The sequence below is a fragment of the Myodes glareolus genome, chromosome 1 (genome assembly GCF_982192425.1).
Source record: "Myodes glareolus chromosome 1, mMyoGla1.1, whole genome shotgun sequence".
Classification (NCBI taxonomy): domain Eukaryota; kingdom Metazoa; phylum Chordata; class Mammalia; order Rodentia; family Cricetidae; genus Myodes; species Myodes glareolus.
Window position 1 is genome coordinate 33,506,204 of NC_142026.1, and position 16,875 is coordinate 33,523,078.

Genomic DNA, 16,875 nt, shown 5'->3' on the forward strand with positions numbered 1-16,875 from the left:
TGTGGGTTCCTAGATGGCTGTTTTTACTTCTAAAGCAAGTTTCTAAAATGTCTTTTTATCAACAATTTGTACTATAATAGTAGTCACTTCTTAGGAATTGATGAGTCTTTCTTGGTAGCTAATTTGTGAAGTTTTTTAAAATCAATGTTTCACAATATACGCAAAAGAGTGTCTACTCTCTGACTTTCTTGGGCGCAGTATTCTTGACATCTTGTAGGTTTCAGAGCTAAGTGTACGTCCCACTCAGCTCCGTCACAGAGGCTGTCTGTCTGTGTTCATCCCCCTCCCTCCCCTCCATCTAAGTGCTTGGGTGAGTGCTCTGGACCAGACTCATGAATCAGGTGTACCTTTGGTTCTGTAATTTCTTTTTGGAGGGAACATTTTTTTTTTTTTTTGCTAAGGAAATACTATTTCTAATATTTCTAATCTGGGTATTCCTCCAGCCTGGCTTTGAAGTTCATGGGAATTAAAGAGATTTCTTGCTGTGCTAATGAACTTGAACTACATGTAATAGAATAAATACATGGATTGTATTTACTGTATTATTGTATTTTATTATTATATGTTTATTGTATTAAATGCTTTATGCATTTTCCTAGTTATATGCTTGCTTCTCAAGAGGTTATATGCACTAGGATTTCTAGCTTCCACTGGCGTTTTTTCCTTAGTTAAAATTCATGAAAACTTTGTGAAAAAAACCAGAAATTCAGTTATCTTGCTGCCTCTTGGCTCCTCTTTATTTCAGTTTGCTGTGATCAGATGTAAATGCTGTGTGATTTTTCCTCCTGTCCAGAGGTAGCTACTGAAACATTCTTTCCGTGGATTTTGTTCTCTCCGGGTTGGTTTAAAGTCTCTGTGGTTTTGCTTTTTTTTTACCTCCTGCTCCTGTTGGTGTCCGGTGGGAACTGGGTGTTTGTCACTTGTGACCTGCTTATATTTATTGAAAGAAAAGGGTAACAACTATCAAGAAATTATGGGTGATATCACAGAGAAGCATTTAAATCATGGCATGGCAGCATATTCCTGTAATGCTAGGAGCTGGAGGCCAGCCGGGCTGCAGGAGACATGGTCGAAAAACTGGAGAAATGTAAAACCCTGTTGTATCTTCAGATGACTCTTAATGAACCAAATAACCTTCCCGTGTTATATTTTTAATTTAGGTAAATAGCCTGCGCTCAGTGCTGTTTAACTGAATCTCCTCTGAGGGTTTTGGTTCCTTGCTTGGTCATCTGGGTTGCTCCTCAAATTCTTGGCCACCAGGTGGCGTGGTATCATCAACCGCATGTCAACTCTCAGAGCGGTTCTAGAGAACGCCCTTTTCTGAAGCTCAGTTTCAGACACCAGTGTTTTTGTTTTGGCCTCGTTTACCTGTGATTCTTGTATTGCTTGAGTTGATTTCTTAGGGACATTGTTTCCACTGACATTCTGTGAGAGGGGCAGAGGGGACATACTCAGTGCTGTTTCCTCAATGATATTAATAGCATTATTATTATTATTATTATTATTACACAGTATAATAATAGCAGCTATTATTGTATTGTTATTATTGCTAGGATTGATTTCCTTCACGAAAACTTAAGAAGAGGTCTGTTAGTTTGGGGGAATTTCGGTTTGTTTTTTAAGGAAATAAAGAGAGAGATTTTTGTCCTTGAGTCTGTGGCTGTGCACAGAACTTGATTCCAGTGTCACATGGCCCGTGCGTTCTCACCTCGCCATCCTGTCATTCAGGAGCGAGTACATGTGCAGGGCCCAGGTGAGCACAGATGCCTGTTGAATGTCTGCGGCCTTGAAGCTGAGTTGGTTCTGATTCAGAATGATATTGACATTGTTTCAAATCACAAGTCACAGCAGTTAGAAACAAGGCCGTGGTGGGCAGGGGTGGTGGAGTGGATGGTACCTGTGTCTCTGGAAAGGACCAGTGCAGAGGCTGGTAAGATCCGGTTGCTGAAACAGGATCCCGGAGTGTGAAACTGATCTGTGGGGTTTCAACAATGCAATGAAAGACTTCTACTTAAAAAATTATGACTGAAATACTCTCCTAAGCTATGCTTGGTGTCACAGTCCTGTTATCCTGGTACTCAGAAGGCGGAGAAAAGGATCAGAAGTTCAAGGTTGTCCTTGGCTACATAGCAAGTTTGAGTCCAGTTGAGGCCCCCCATCTTGAAACAAAACAAAACATGAAACAACCATCCAAAGGCAGACGTGCTTCCCCCAGCCCCTGCCTTCCCACTGTATTGCTAGTCAGTTGTCTACCACCTGTGACGCTCCCTATTCCCCAGCCCTCAGCCTCCGCTGGGCACGAGCAGCGCACCAGCATGTTCCTTCCCAGAGACTACTACAATTCTCCTTCCCATCTGGACCCCGCCTTGCAGGAGATCTGCTCCTGCCCACTGTACAGGACCCAGTTTGCTTTCTGTCGCCCCAGCATCATGGTAGCTTGTGCCATGCTTGACTCTGCCCATATCATGTCTGTGTACCATGTGTGTGTGTCTAGTGCCTATAGAAGCCAGAAGAGGGGTTTGACCCCCTGTAACTGGAGTTACAGATGGTGTTAGCTGCCATGTGGTGCTGGGAATCGCACCTGGATTCCTGAAAGAGAGCCAGTCCTTCTAAGCACAGAGCCATCTGTCTAGCTTGTCTGCCTTTTCTTATGAGACAAGGTGTCTCACTCACCTAGTAGGCAGGATCTAGGATTCCAAGCATGTACCACCATGCCTAGCTTTCCCATCTCTCTTAACAAAAGTATTTTAATTTGAGATAACCGCGGATCTCTCTGAGCTGTGAAAAGCACTGGAAATGTGCTCTGAAACCTTCCTAGCTCGCCTATGGGGTTTTCCCCACACCCCAGTTACCGACACTAGCATAGTCAAGCTCCAGAACGTTCCTGTCACACGATCCTTCTCAGTGTCCTTTTATAACTTAACCTATTCTCTTCCACCTTTTATTTGAGGCCATCGCTAGTGTGCGTGCCCTCCACTTTTGTCATTCTGTCTTTTCAAGATTGTACATATGAGAGGACTCAGTTTATAACTTAGCAGGGTTTTTCATTTGGCAAATTCTCCAAGAGTTGTCCAGGGGATCGTGTGTGTGTGTGTGTGTGTGTGTGTGTGTGTGTGTGTGTGTGTGTGTGTTGTTGCTGTATATCGTCCATGGTATTGATATACCATAGTTTATTTAACATATGTGGGCTATTTCTAGCTTGTGACTACTTTTTATTTGTTTGTTTCCTTTTATTTTTATCTTTATTGTGACAGATCTCAAGCTGACCTCAAACTGGCTTTGTAGCTGAGGTTAACTTTGACCTTCTGATCCTCCTGGTTCTACCTTCCAAGTTCTGGAAGCATATGCCACCATGTCCAGCTTGTAACTAGCTTGAATAAAATGTCAATGTTTATGCATAGTTTTTTTTTTTTTTCTGAGACACAGTTTCTCTGTGTAGCCCTGGCTGTTCTGGAGCTCACTCTGTAGACCAGGCTGGCCTCAAGCTCACAGAGATTCGCCTGCCTCTGCCCCCTGAGTACTGAGATTAAAGGTGTGTGCCACCACTGCCCTGCTATGTATAGATTTTATTGTGAATGTAAGTTTAATTTTTTCTGAGTAAATGCTTGGATGTTCCTTTGCTAGATTGTCTGTGTTAATCGCCTCTGTCGTTGTGACAGAATACCTGAGGACAACAACTTCCAGGGAGAGAGTTGTGTTTTGGTTTGCAGCTTCTGGGGTTTCCACCTGTGCTGAGTCAGCTCCATTGCAGTGGGGGGGATTGGGGGCGTGGCGAGGCTGAGCATCATGGTGGAGAGGGTGTGCGGGCAGCAGAGCACAGATGCTCACCTGTGCAAATGAGGAGCAGAGAGAGCGGAGATGGCAGGAGCAAGCTGCACTCTCAAAGGCAGCTCCCGGTGCGGCTTCCTCTAGCCAGGCCCCGCCTCGTAACTGTGAAGTTCTCAGGGGTGAAGAGAGACCCTGTGTTACCCAGTCACCTTTCAAAGGCCCCTTCATTATTCAAGCTGTAGCCTGGGATAGTCTTTAGAGACACCCCAGACTGCCTCACCAGCAATTTCTAGAGACCCAGTTTCTTCTGCCTGCACCTGGCATTGCACTTTGAGCCGCTGGCGCTCTTGGACACACTTTCATGGCTTACTACTGACCACGTGTCACCTGCAGTGAACTCTCCGTCTCTTGTCCCTCTTTGTGTTGGTTTGTCCGCTCGCTGCCACTGAGTTTTGTGAGCTTTCTGTGCTCGCTGACTGTCCGTGTCTTCTCTGCACAGGGCGATTTGCACACGTGTCCTCCACTTGTCTTTCCAGCTTCTCGAGGAATCTGCAGAGTAGACACTTTAGTTTCTGATAAGTTCTGGTCCTTGGGTTCTCCTTCTGCCGCCTCTAACTTGCGTAGCTCACTCCTAAAGACTTTCTCTTCCTGCTTCCCCTAACTGAAGGAGCGCTCACTGGTCTTCGAGTCAGCCTGGAAGAAGGAGAAGGACATCGTGTCGAAGGAGATAGAGAAGCTCCGCGTGTCCATCCAGACCCTGTGTAAGAGCGCACTGCCCCTGGGGAAGATCATGGACTACATCCAGGAGGACGTGGACGCCATGCAGAACGAGCTGCAGCTGTGGCACAGCGAGAACAGGCAGCATGCCGAGGCCCTGAGCAAGGAGCAGAGGTGGGGGCTGCAGGAGGGGAGAGGTGGGGGCTGCAGGAGGGGGAGGTGGGAGCTGCAGGAGGGGGAGGTGGGAGCTGCAGGAGGGGAGAGGTGGGGGCTGCAGGAGGGGGAGGTGGGGGCTGCAGGAGGGGGAGGTGGGAGCTGCAGGAGGGGAGAAGTGGGGGCTGCAGGAGGGGAGAGGTGGGGGCTGCAGGAGGGGAGAGGTGGGGGCTGCAGGAGGGGAGAGGTGGGGGCTGCAGGAGGGGGAGGTGGGAGCTGCAGGAGGGGAGAGGTGGGAGCTGCAGGAGGGGAGAGGTGGGGGCTGCAGGAGGGGGAGGTGGGAGCTGCAGGAGGGGAGAGGTGGGGGCAGCAGGAGGGGAGAGGTGGGAGCTGCAGGAGGGGAGAGGTGGGAGCTGCAGGAGGGGAGAGGTGGGGGCTGCAGGAGGGGAGAGGTGGGGGCTGCAGGAGGGGAGAGGTGGGGGCTGCAGGAGGGGAGAGGTGGGGGCTGCAGGAGGGGAGAGGTGGGGGCTGCAGGAGGGGGAGGTGGGAGCTGCAGGAGGGGGAGGTGGGGGCTGCAGGAGGGGAGAAGTGGGGGCTGCAGGAGGGGAGAAGTGGGGGCTGCAGGAGGGGAGAGGTGGGGGCTGCAGGAGGGGGAGGTGGGAGCTGCAGGAGGGGAGAGGTGGGGGCTGCAGGAGGGGGAGGTGGGAGCTGCAGGAGGGGGAGGTGGGAGCTGCAGGAGGGGAGAAGTGGGGGCTGCAGGAGGGGAGAGGTGGGGGCTGCAGGAGGGGAGAGGTGGGGGCTGCAGGAGGGGAGAGGTGGGGGCTGCAGGAGGGGAGAGGTGGGGGCTGCAGGAGGGGAGAGGTGGGAGCTGCAGGAGGGGGAGGTGGGGGCTGCAGGAGGGGAGAGGTGGGGGCTGCAGGAGGGTAGAGGTGGGGGCAGCAGGAGGGGAGAGGTGGGGGCAGCAGGAGGGGAGAGGTGGGGGCAGCAGGAGGGTAGAGGTGGGGGCTGCAGGAGGGGAGAGGTGGGGGCAGCAGGAGGGGAGAGGTGGGGGCTATGAGTGAGATACTGGTGAGCTCGTTCAGGATTGTAACTAAAGAAATAGACTAGCCACTGAGAAGTGAGATTTATTTAGAGAGCTGTTTTATTTAGAGCAGATTTCTTCAGAAAGGTGTCCTGTGTTTGTAGTCAGTAATCTAGAAGCATGTGGCTTAGTGTGTGACTTTTTTTCCCAGAACATATGATATGACTGAATGATAAATTTGTAAATTCATGTTACGAAAAAGCTGAGTGGGTTCCCCTCCCTCCTTCCTTTTTTTGTTTGTTTTTTTTAATATTTATTTATTATGTATACAATATTCTGTCTGTGTGTATGCCTGCAGGCCAGAAGAGGGCACCTCATTACAGATGGTTGTGAGCCACCATGTGGTTGCTGGGAATTGAATTCAGGACCTTTGGAAGAGGAGGCAATGCTCTTAACCTCTGAGCCATCTCTCCAGCCCTTGTTTGTTTGTTTTTTTGAGTCAGGGTCTCACAGTATAGCATGGATGGCCTGGACTTCACTATGTAGACCAGGCTGGCCTTGAACTCACAGAGCTCACCCTCCTCTGAGCACTGTGGTTAAAGATGTGTACTGCCATGCCAAAATGAAACTGTACGGTCTTTTCTTTTTTCATTTTTTAGAAATTAATTTCAACAGCCGGGTGGTGGTGGTGCATGCCTTTAATCCCAGCACTCGGGAGGCAGAGGCAGGCGGATCTCTGAGTTTGAGGCCAGCCTGGACAATAAGAGCTAGTTCCAGAACAGGCTCTAAAACTACAGTGAAACCCTGTCTCAAAAAACCAAAGGAAAAAATTAATTTCATAGTAGAATTACACATCACTTTTCCTGTCTGCTTTTATTGTGTGCATATGGTTTGAGGACTGACCGTTTTGTATTAGACAACCAATATGGGGGTTCTTTCTTTCTATTATGTTTAGTCCCATAAATTTTTAAATATGCAACTTGATAAAATCTAGAAAAATCACCGAAACTACTAGTGCTGATTGAAGTGTCAGCCCTGAGAGCCTTGCTTGTAAAACCTGACCCTGCTCTACTGCAGCAAAGGGCTGTTATAGGCTTTAGCAGCCTGCAGGGAAAGTTTACATTTGACTCCAGCATTCTGAGGCATAGTCTGTGCTTGTTCCAGTGCTCTGCCCGACAGTAAGAGATCTCCTGTCCCTGCTGAACAAATGGGGCATGGGCAGAGGGAGCCCCTCTAAGTCCTGTGAGCCTTATGCAGAGGAGAGGTGTCTCCTGGCTGGTCCAGGCTGGGTTCCACTGTCTGTGGGGACTAGGTAGCCCACTTCCCTGTTGCCCCTCGCTCCTTTTTGTATATATACTTTAAGGACTTCAAACCTGTCACTGAGGAAATATTAGCTCCTTTTCATCTTACTTTTTAAAGGGAATCTCACGTGGGCTCTCTGGTAGAGTGCCTAATTAGCACGTGTAAAGCCCTGGCCTCTCCCTGGTTTTTGTGGGAAGTTAACAAGCTTGGCATTCTCAGGTTTGATTGCACTGTAGGCCTGCCAGTTGTGAGTGGTGCTTGGCACCATTCTTAGGGGCCTGACACTTAACTGTTGTCTTGGGGTGAAGCCAGCCCTTTGCTGCCACTGGCTTTTGGGTTGGAGGAAGCATCACAGACAGAACCCACAGGACACTGATGAGCCGCTGGTTGTCTCCCCCCAGCATCACAGACAGTGCAGTGGAACCGCTGAAGGCCGAGCTCTCTGAGCTGGAGCAGCAGATCAAAGACCAACAGGACAAGATCTGCGCCATAAAGGCCAACATCCTAAAGAACGAGGAGAAGATCCAGAAAATGGTGCATAGTATCAACTTGACGTCTCGAAGGTGAACGGCCAGCCCTGCAGAGATGGAGCCCTCATCCTCATGATGGGAGAAAAGGCAGGAAACTCTCATTCTGAGTCCCAGTCTGTTGAGAAAATGGACTGCAGATGCCCGGACCCAGCTAAATACAGAACTTTCAGTTTAGGCGCTAGACTTATTAAAAGGCTGTGTTTTCTTACCTCCTGCCAGCTGCAGTGCTTGCTACTTTAGTCTTCAGCTCGCCTTTGTGGGAGGGCTTGTTTCTTTGTTCTTTGGCAAATATGTCTTCTGCTGCAGCCTGTTTAATCCTGCCCCCGAATTTTCTAGCAGGTAAGTTGTGTCGTGCTACTGGGGAAACGACAGGCCTTTATTTCTGCTTTTGAGTCTCCCAGGACTTCTTACCAGCACCGAGCAAGGAGTGATTGTGTACTTTTTGGTGGGTACTTAAAAATAGGACAAGGCTTGAAATGGTTAAGTTACATTTTTATTTCTACCTGAAAGGGGTCATTTCAACCTGTGTCCTTGTAAGGTGCCTGTCACCTGTGTGGGGTTGCTGCCCTCTTCCTATTGCACATGCTCTGGGGCAGCCCCCTCATGGCCCTGCTATCTGCTTTTCTGACCCTTGAAGTTCAGATGCCGAAAGAGAATTCAGTCTGACCTTTATGGATGTTGTCTTATGGGAAACTGTCCCAGGCCACCTCCTTGGCTTTCTTCAGCCTCTAGGGTACTCCCCATGGATAAGCAGCCCCCAGGCCCCCAGACCTTGTAGCATGAAGGGCAGCACAGTTCTTTTCCTCCGTGTAGGTGCGTGCACTGAGAGCTGGGAGTGCAGAGAGACTAAGGAAGTACACCAACTTAGAATTTGTGTTTGTTTTCCTTTTTTAAAGGTGCATAAGTTATTTTTTTATGGTTTATATTCAGTTTTTCGCCTACATAAGGTACTGTAAATACTTCCTAAGGTCTTGAATTATTGTATAAAGGGTCTCACTGTCTTTGGAGGTTCTTACCGGCTGAGATGACCCTCATGGTTCTGAGTATTTATTATGTTCACCAAGGCGAGCCCTGGTAAGTGTGAAGACTGCCTGAGCACATTTTGTTTCCTAAAGACTTGCACACATGGCACAGCTAGTGTTTCTCAGTCAGTGGAAGGCAACAGCCGAGTTCTCAACTGGGGGCCATCGGGACAGTATGTAGACTCCCTTCAGCTGGTAGGAGTTCTCCTGGCTGAAGCACGCTGCACTACTCTGCCAACCAGATGCTTCTGAATAGTTTGAGGGGGAGGGAAGGATTGTCAATAGTCTTTTGTATGTTCATAATCTCTTTTCTACTAAATTGAATGACTTAGCCATAACCCTAAGTGAACCCTATGCAGCTCAAGTTAAGATATATATATATATATAAAACCTTTTATGAATTTGTATATATGAATAGAATTTTATGTTGCAAAATTACATACATTGTATGTGAGTAAATTTTATATTCTGTAGTCTATCAGATTGTATCATAAAGTTTTATTTTTCTTTTATACATAAATCATTAAAATAATCACCTATTTTTCCTATAAGTGTACAGATTGTCAAGTTGATACAAAAAAGGTTGTAAGCTTTTGGATTTTTAATATTCAGATGTGTTGAGGGGAAATAACTTCTCATCCATACTGCGACACACTGCTTTTCCTGTAGTGACTGACACTTTATGAGCCCGCTCATTCTCTGCTGGAAGGTTTAAGATCACTTGTGACATTTCTGAAGGCCTGTGTGTGTGACTGTCTGTCTTGAGATATACAAATTAAGCCCTGGCCTTATTTTAAGAGAGTACAGAAGTGGAATCCCTAGTTGTTTCCCTCCTGTGGTTCGTAAGTTTTCTAGAAGTATGCAGTCACATGTTAGGGACTTGAAATTACAGACTCAGCCGATGCTAATCTGGACTTAGAGGGAGTATGTGGAAATAGCCCGGGTGCAGTGGATAAAGCATTCACTGTGCAAGTGTGAGGGCCTGAATAGGGACCTCACACTTGCACAGTGACTCACATCTGCAGTCCCAGGGCTTCTCCAGCAGGATGGGAGACAGAGACAGGGAAGCCCCAGGGACTGGACCAGCCTGGTCTCTGCAGCAGCAAACAAGCCCCTGCCTCAGATGAGGTAGGTGGAAAGTGAGGCCTGAGTTCCCTTCTGCATGTGCACTCATACACAGACCCAGACACACAGTTGAAGCAGTAGCTCAGGGCTAAACAAGCTTCGTACTTCTTTTCCTCTCAGTGGTCAACTTTACAAAAAGCAATAGCGAGTAAATATGTGAAGACAGAGTTACCTCCCTGTTGTGCCTGAGGTGCCAGTGAGAGTTTGGGGTGGGCAGGCATCTAGTTCTTGTTGACAAAGGCTTTGGTGATCTTCACTTGCTTTTCCAAGCTGCCTGAACTAACCAAGTTCACCCTCTATTTTTGATGTGCACAAATAAGCAAACAGAGAAACTCTTTAGCTGCAGGTTTTAAGCATTAAGTTGGTTGAAGTAGTTTGAAAACATCCTGGAAGTGCTCCACGTAGGCCCTGCGGCCTGCAATGCTGTGCACAGAAGAGTTTCTTCTGGTACCCTCACAGCTGCTGCTCCCCATCCCTCTCAGAGCTTCACAGAGGGGCCAGGCGCAGCAGGCTGCTCCTCCAAGAGAGCTCTCCTGTTGCCTCTAAAACTCAAGACTTTTCATTCCTTTATTTTAAACCTATCAAGACATCCATCTTGCTGTTAAAATTCTTGAACTCCTAAGTCGTAGGAAGGTTACAGTATCTACAGAGCAAAGAGGCCTCTGGAGAGAGTGGACGGCTCCAGTCACCTCCAGACCCTGCTTGCTTGTTACTTTTTTGACCAAGTGTGAACCAAAATTTGAATTTTCCTTCCTTCTGTCTATAGTTTGTGATTACTGGTCTGTCTGTCCTCTGATCTGTTGTGTGTGTCAGATCTTTCTGATGTGTTGTGCCTGTCCCTAACAAAGGGCCTTGCTTGATATTTATTGAGAAAAGGTATTACTACAGAATTTAAAAAGATATTTTACATTGTATATGATATTCTAGCAGTTTCCATTCCGAGGATCAGTCAGGTATCTAATCTGTGAAACTATGTAAACTCTAACTTCTGGACATATCTTTTCTAACTATATCTTGATCTACCGCCCCCACCCCCATATACACACTGTGACATCAGAAACATTTTGTGTGACAGAGAGAAAATTTTGTACAGATAAATGAAGCATTAAACTCGTGGCAAGGGCTGGAGAGAAGGCTCAGGGGTTAAGAGTATAACATGATGGGGGCTGGCTTGTTGGGGGTTTTCTGTCCTGCCCTGTCCAGCCCCCCAGCTGTTTAGGCCCAGAGAAAGAAAATCACACATAGATCTCCGTAAATTATAATGCTGATTGGCCCATTAGGTCAGGCTTCTTACTGGCTAACTCTCACATCTTGATTAACCCATTTTTCTGATATATGTTAGCCATGTGGCTCAGTACCTTTTTCAGTGGGGCAGCTCAGGTCCCGCTGCTTTGGTGATCTGGGCAGGAGTGGGAGCAATCAACTTCCTCCTTCCCAGAATTCTCCTGCTCTCCTTGCATCATTTCCACTTCCTGTCTGGTTTTCCCACCTACACCTCCTGCCTGGCCAATCAGCATTTATTTAAAACATGATTGACAAAATACAGACAATTCTCCCGTACCATAAGAGCATCTGCTACTTTTGCAGAGGACCTGGGTGCAGGTCCATGGTGACTTAGAACCATCAGTAACTCCTGTTCCAGGGGCTCCATTGTCTTTTGAACTCCTTGGGCACACATATATACAGGCAAACATCCATAAACATAAAATATACAAACATCCATAAATATAAAATAAATCTAAAAAATTTAAACTTATGATAAAAAGGAAAGCAAGGAGTGTACCTGTATACCAAGGTCACAATTTTATATGTTTGTGAGTAAGGACATGGGCAAAGTGGATTATTTACGTACATGTGGTATGGTGTGCCCATGCACGTGTGTGTGGTATATGCATGTGTGTGCATGTGTTCATGCCTGTGTGCAGAGGCCAGAGAAGGATGTTCAATCTTCTACACCCTGCCTTACCCTTTAATAAGAGTCTCACTGACCTTGGAACTCCCCCCCCCCCTTTTTTTTCCAGCTAGGCCAGCTGGCCAGCAAGACCGTGATCCTCCGGTCTTGTCCCTTTTCCTCCCCCAGCACTGGTGCTGTAGTCCTGCGTGGCTATGGCTGTGCCACCTTTTATGTGGTTGCTGGGATCCAAACTCAACCCTTTGTGCTTGTACAACAGGCACTCTGCCCTCTGAGCTGTCTCCTCAGCGCCTGAAAGTGGGCCCGGATGGGACTGAAGTTAGGCAACTTCATTGTGTTCAAAAATTCCCTCCATGCGCTCGGGTTCAGCATCTATATCAGTGCAGATTGGGTACTTGGATGTTAGGCCTGTCCCGGAAGCTGGAGAGCCAAAGATTCACGAAGTTACAAAGAATGGTTCGTATTGGTGATGTAATAAAAGGGAAGTGGCATATGGAGACATGTTAATATAACATTGACATGTGTGTGTTCTAGAATTCAAGAGTTACTTTAGAACAACAGTTTGGGAGGTGGCCAGCTTTCAGGGATCTCAGTGAGGATGGGTCCCTGGAAAAGAGTTGAGGTTGTGACTCCACGTATTACTAAGGAAATAGGATTCCATCTCAAACCTGTCTTTGTCATTTTACTAACCGGGAGGGGTCTCACCTGGGAGGACAACAGTGCCCAGCATGCAGCCATGAAAGCATAGCGCCCTTCGTTCTCCTGAGAATAAGTCTGAATTACTGAGTGCAGAACTGAGAGAGTCATCTCAAGGGCAAAGGGCAAAGGGCACAGTGGCCCCAGACACCACCCCCTCTGGGCTGTCAGCAGGCTGTTCTGGGTCCCCTGTCTTTGTGCCCTTAAGCTGGGATTTAAACTAAACAGATTTCCTATAGGAAATGCACACACGACCACACTCTGCTAAAGCTGCTTTTATGGACATTTCCCCTCAGAAATACTTCTCTCTGGAAAAATAAATTCACAGGATGTAATTAAAGCCATTATGTGTGTATGTTGGCTGAGCCTGTTCGTAAGTGCCTCACCAAACGGGCCACCAAATCAAGAAGTGAAGGCGGGTTTTGTTCCTGTCTCTCAACAATGATATTTATTAATTGCAGTGCAGGGCGTTTGGAGCCTTTATGGCTTCGGAAATAGCCTTCTGCTGGTTCCCTGCCCAAGGTAGTGCCGTTGATTCTGACCCCGGTGTGGCCTCTGCAGGAGCCTCAGCTTCCACAACAGCCCCGCTTTGTGCTGTGTCCTTTGGTTTGGGGCCCAGGTGGAAATAAATTCTAAGCATGAGAATAATTAACTTCTGAAAGAAAAGTCCCCCAAATGGTACTTGTGGGTTTGTGGGTAGCACAGCTAAGAGCAGGTACACGCTGTGACTTCTTTGTCTTCTGTTTTCCGAGTCCTTTAGGGGAGCCTTTCGTACACCACACGTCCTGGCTGGGGATCCAGCCGGACTTGCTCCTGGTCCACAGGGAAACCAGAGACAGCATGGGGGGGCGGACTGTGAGAAGCGCTCCTTTAGTTGCTGAGTGAGGAGCCGGTGGCCCGCTGGTGAGGTCACAGAGCAGTCTCTCACAGTTTTTGAGTTGGTGGCAACATGGAACTTTATGGGAGCATGTGACAGAGCAAAACCACTCACTGCATGGGCAGGAAGTAAAAGAGAACGAGGAAGGTCTGGGTCCCACAGTCCCGCAGTCTGATGGTACATTCCCAGTCACCCCAGTTTCTGACATTCGGCTCCTCCTAAGGGTTCTACAACTTCTAATACCACGGACTGTAATATCTGTGTCTTTTGGGAATAAACTGCCCTAGGAGTCTACGCTACTCCAAGTGGCTTCGTTCTGAGGTTCTTCACTGTCATTTGCAAAGACTCTTGTGTAGCTGGCTTGCATTCACAGGGGCCAGTTCTCTTGGAGGCCACTATTCGACGCTCTACTCTGATCCATAGGTTCCAAGGGACAGTGTTCCACTTTGATTGTCCCTGCATTTCCGGATCTTGTTGGCTCTGGCTGTTGAGGGACATTGATCCATAAACCCAGGCAAGTCCCATAAGAGAAACACACACTCATCCCAGCAGAGGGAGAAATGAATGTCTGCAGGAGATAGTTTCTGAGGCAGTCCTGAGGTGAGGTGAGGTGAGGTGAGGCAAGATAAATGCTAGGGGTCACACAGGTGGAGCAGGGCCAGGAGCCCAGGGCCCTGATGGGCAGATGGGACACCTGGTGAATGGGAGCAAGAGCTCCTGGGTTGGTGTGAGGAGGCAAAGAAAGCCATATCCGTGTGTGTACAATGGGAGGTAGGGGGTGGGGTGGGTAGCTGGACTTGCCTAACAAAGGGCCCCAGATGTCTGCCTAAGGGGCACAAGGCTGGCCTTCAGGGGTCATTAGCAGATTTATGCGTCCAACTGACAGAAGCCATGCTTTATGGGAGGAAATGTTACCTGGCAGTGAGGACCCGCATAGCGAAGGGCAGAGTCCAGGGTGTGGAGGGGCTGCAGCCCCAGCCTACCCTGCTGTGAAACTGCAGTCCTGTGTTCTGGACCCCCCCCCCCCCCCCCCCCCCCGTCCTGGATTCACTTCCTGACCTGGGCTGGGAGTCACTCTCGGATGCTCTGTGTCTGAGTTACTGCTCTGAGAGGTCTTGGGTACAGCAACAGCACTAATCAGACTCCTGACCTTGGGGTTCTGACTTTGGAGGTGATGGTAAAGTGTGGGTCCTTCCATTTGCCTTACCCCAGGCACTAAGAGTGCTGCCAAGTGTTGGGTGTGAGAGACTACCTTCCCTTCATGTAGCAAGGGCTGCTAATCTCTTTACAGAAGCAGATGACCTCCCCAGGGGAGCAGTAAAGGCAGGTGAGGGGCATGGTGGTGTGAGAGGAAGACTCTGCTCAAGCCACACCACCTCCATGGAAAGGCTGTGAAAAAAGAGGGCAGCCCCGTGGGACCAGGGAAGGTGGCACAGCTGAAACTGACTGCATGCTATAGTCACCAGAAACAACTTTGACAACCTGACCCAGGCAAGATTCATCTAATCAAAACCTCTTATTTTATTTAATAATTTTTATACAATGTATTTTCGTCATATTCTTCCCCCTCCCCAACTTCCCAGATTCTCCCACTGACCCAACTTTATATTCTCATTCTCTCTCTCTCTCTCTCTCTCTCTCTCTCTCTCTCTCTCTCACACACACACACACACACACCTTAAGCCAAAACAACAACAAAAAAGGACACAAAAACATACAGTCACTGATTAATCCCAGCACTTGGGAGGCAGAGGCAGGCTGATCTCTGTGAGTTCAAAGTCAGCCTGGTCTACTGATGAAATTAGCCATTTTAACCCTTTAAAAGTCATAAGCAAACACAATATAATCAACCCCAAACCTTTTTCATCTTTCCAAACTGATATTGTTCCCATTAAAATACTAACTTCAGGGGTTGGAGAGATGACTCAATGGTTGAGTAGAGTACTGTTTCCAGCACCGGCTCACAACTGCCTGTAACTCCAGCCTAACCCCTCTTCTGGCCTGGAGGCAACCTGCATACACAAATGCTCACAGCACACACACACACACACACACACACACACACACACACACACACACACACTGAATAAAGAGAAAAACCAATCTTGCCAGGTATGGTGGTGTACTTTTCCAGCACCAGGGAAGCAGAGGCAGGTTGATCTCTAGAGTTCAAGGCCAGACTGGTCTACATAGTGAGCTCCAGACCAGTCAAAGGCTGCAGAGTAAGACCTTCTCTCCATGCACTGCCCCCAGTCTTTAAAAAGTGTTCGCTTTCCCTTCCTCCTGAGGTAGGATAGAGAGGGAAATTATGGGGTCGTGAAGAGGACGAGGAGCCCCCTCATCCAGGAATTTGGTTGAAGCCTCTTGCCTACAGAGAAGCAGGAATTTGGACACAATTAATGGCTCAAGGCCTTCCCTCCTCCCCAGCAATAAATCTGCAGTTTTCTAGGACTCTCACCAGAAACTTTATTTACAGAAAAGAACATGTACAAAGCTCCGTACGCCACCAGTGGCTCCTGGTTTTATCTTTTCAGGTCAAAATTCCATTCAAGGCACGTCTGAAGCCACCCTATAATCTCATATATACGCACACATATATAGTTTTGGAGCAACCTTTTGAGATCTAAGTTGAGAGCCATCAAAATGATGCATGTAGCTAGTGCTAACGTTGGGACTCCCTTGAGCTACACTTAGGTACGTCTTAATACTCTCTTCTAAGTCTAGTGGTTAAATCTATGTTAAAATATCTTTGATAAAACCTCAGATTTGCTTTTACTAGTCCTAGAATTCTTGTCTGAGTCAAAGCCATGAATCCAGTTTGGCCTGAGTTGCAGTCTCTAAGAGAATAAAGGGACATTCTCTGACTCAGGTGACAGCAAGGAGTTTTACCTGTTCCCGCACCGCAGGAACTCGCTCTTCTGGCAACAACCTGGTATCCACTATTCCATTCTGTTTCTACAAAGTTGATTCCTTTAGTGCACGGTTTGTTCTTTATAGGTGGCTTATTTTACTGAGTACAGTGTCCTCCAGGGTTGTCCATACTGTAGCCCGGGACAGAGACTTTTTAAGGCCCTGTCCACAAGGCCACATTTTGGTGTGTATTTATCCGTCCATGCACATCTGGGTGGTTTTACACTTGAGATATCCGAGCTAGGGATTTGCGGTTGTGGAGTAGAGTGATAAGGCTGGGCCACCTGGCTCTTTGCCCTGCAGCGTCATTGATGCCACCTGTATCTCATGCCAGCGGCGTTCTCTGCTGTTTCCAAGCCCGAACACCACCGCAGGAATCTCTTCTCTTTCCCTTCAACACCCTCAATGCCCGTGGCTCCAGGCTGCCCCACCCAGCTCTTCTGACCTGGGCAGCTGAGCCAGCCTGGGTATGAGGATATGTGGGGGTACTTATGGGTTGCTAGCTGGTCTGCCATGACCACACAAAGATGCAGACAAGTCACAGACACCGTAACTCGCCTCCACCTCACCGCACACGGCCGGCGGGGCGCTTCTGTCTCCGTAAGGCGCAGCCTCCCGGGTTCCCTGGAGCCCTTCCCCTGCAAGAGACTTTCGCTAAGTCGCGAGGGAGAGAACGGAAGGACCCGACAGCGTCCTTACTTAAGAGCTGTTTGGAACGCGATGCTCACTGTGTGACCGGGATAAAATCGAGAGTGCTTGAGGAAAGTCACTCGGTCAACACGCCTCGCCAGGCTACGAGCACTGCTGGTTCCATGGTGACATTCTGGGCTGCACTCGACTTA

The 16,875-nt window shown here is 48.2% G+C and overlaps 1 protein-coding gene across 3 annotated transcripts in view; it reads left to right on the forward strand.

Annotated features, from left to right (window-relative positions):
* Ift54 (intraflagellar transport 54) overlaps positions 1 to 9,064 on the forward strand; it is a 42,682-nt gene extending 33,618 nt beyond the window's left edge. For all 3 annotated transcript variants that reach the window (XM_048441875.3, XM_048441877.3, XM_048441879.3), the window contains 2 exons: positions 4,436 to 4,659; positions 7,363 to 9,064. In XM_048441875.3, the coding sequence (XP_048297832.3) occupies positions 4,436 to 4,659; positions 7,363 to 7,528 (390 nt within the window). In that variant the 3' untranslated portion in view covers positions 7,529 to 9,064. The remainder of the gene's footprint in view (positions 1 to 4,435; positions 4,660 to 7,362) is intronic.
* Positions 9,065 to 16,875: the final 7,811 nt, after the last annotated feature.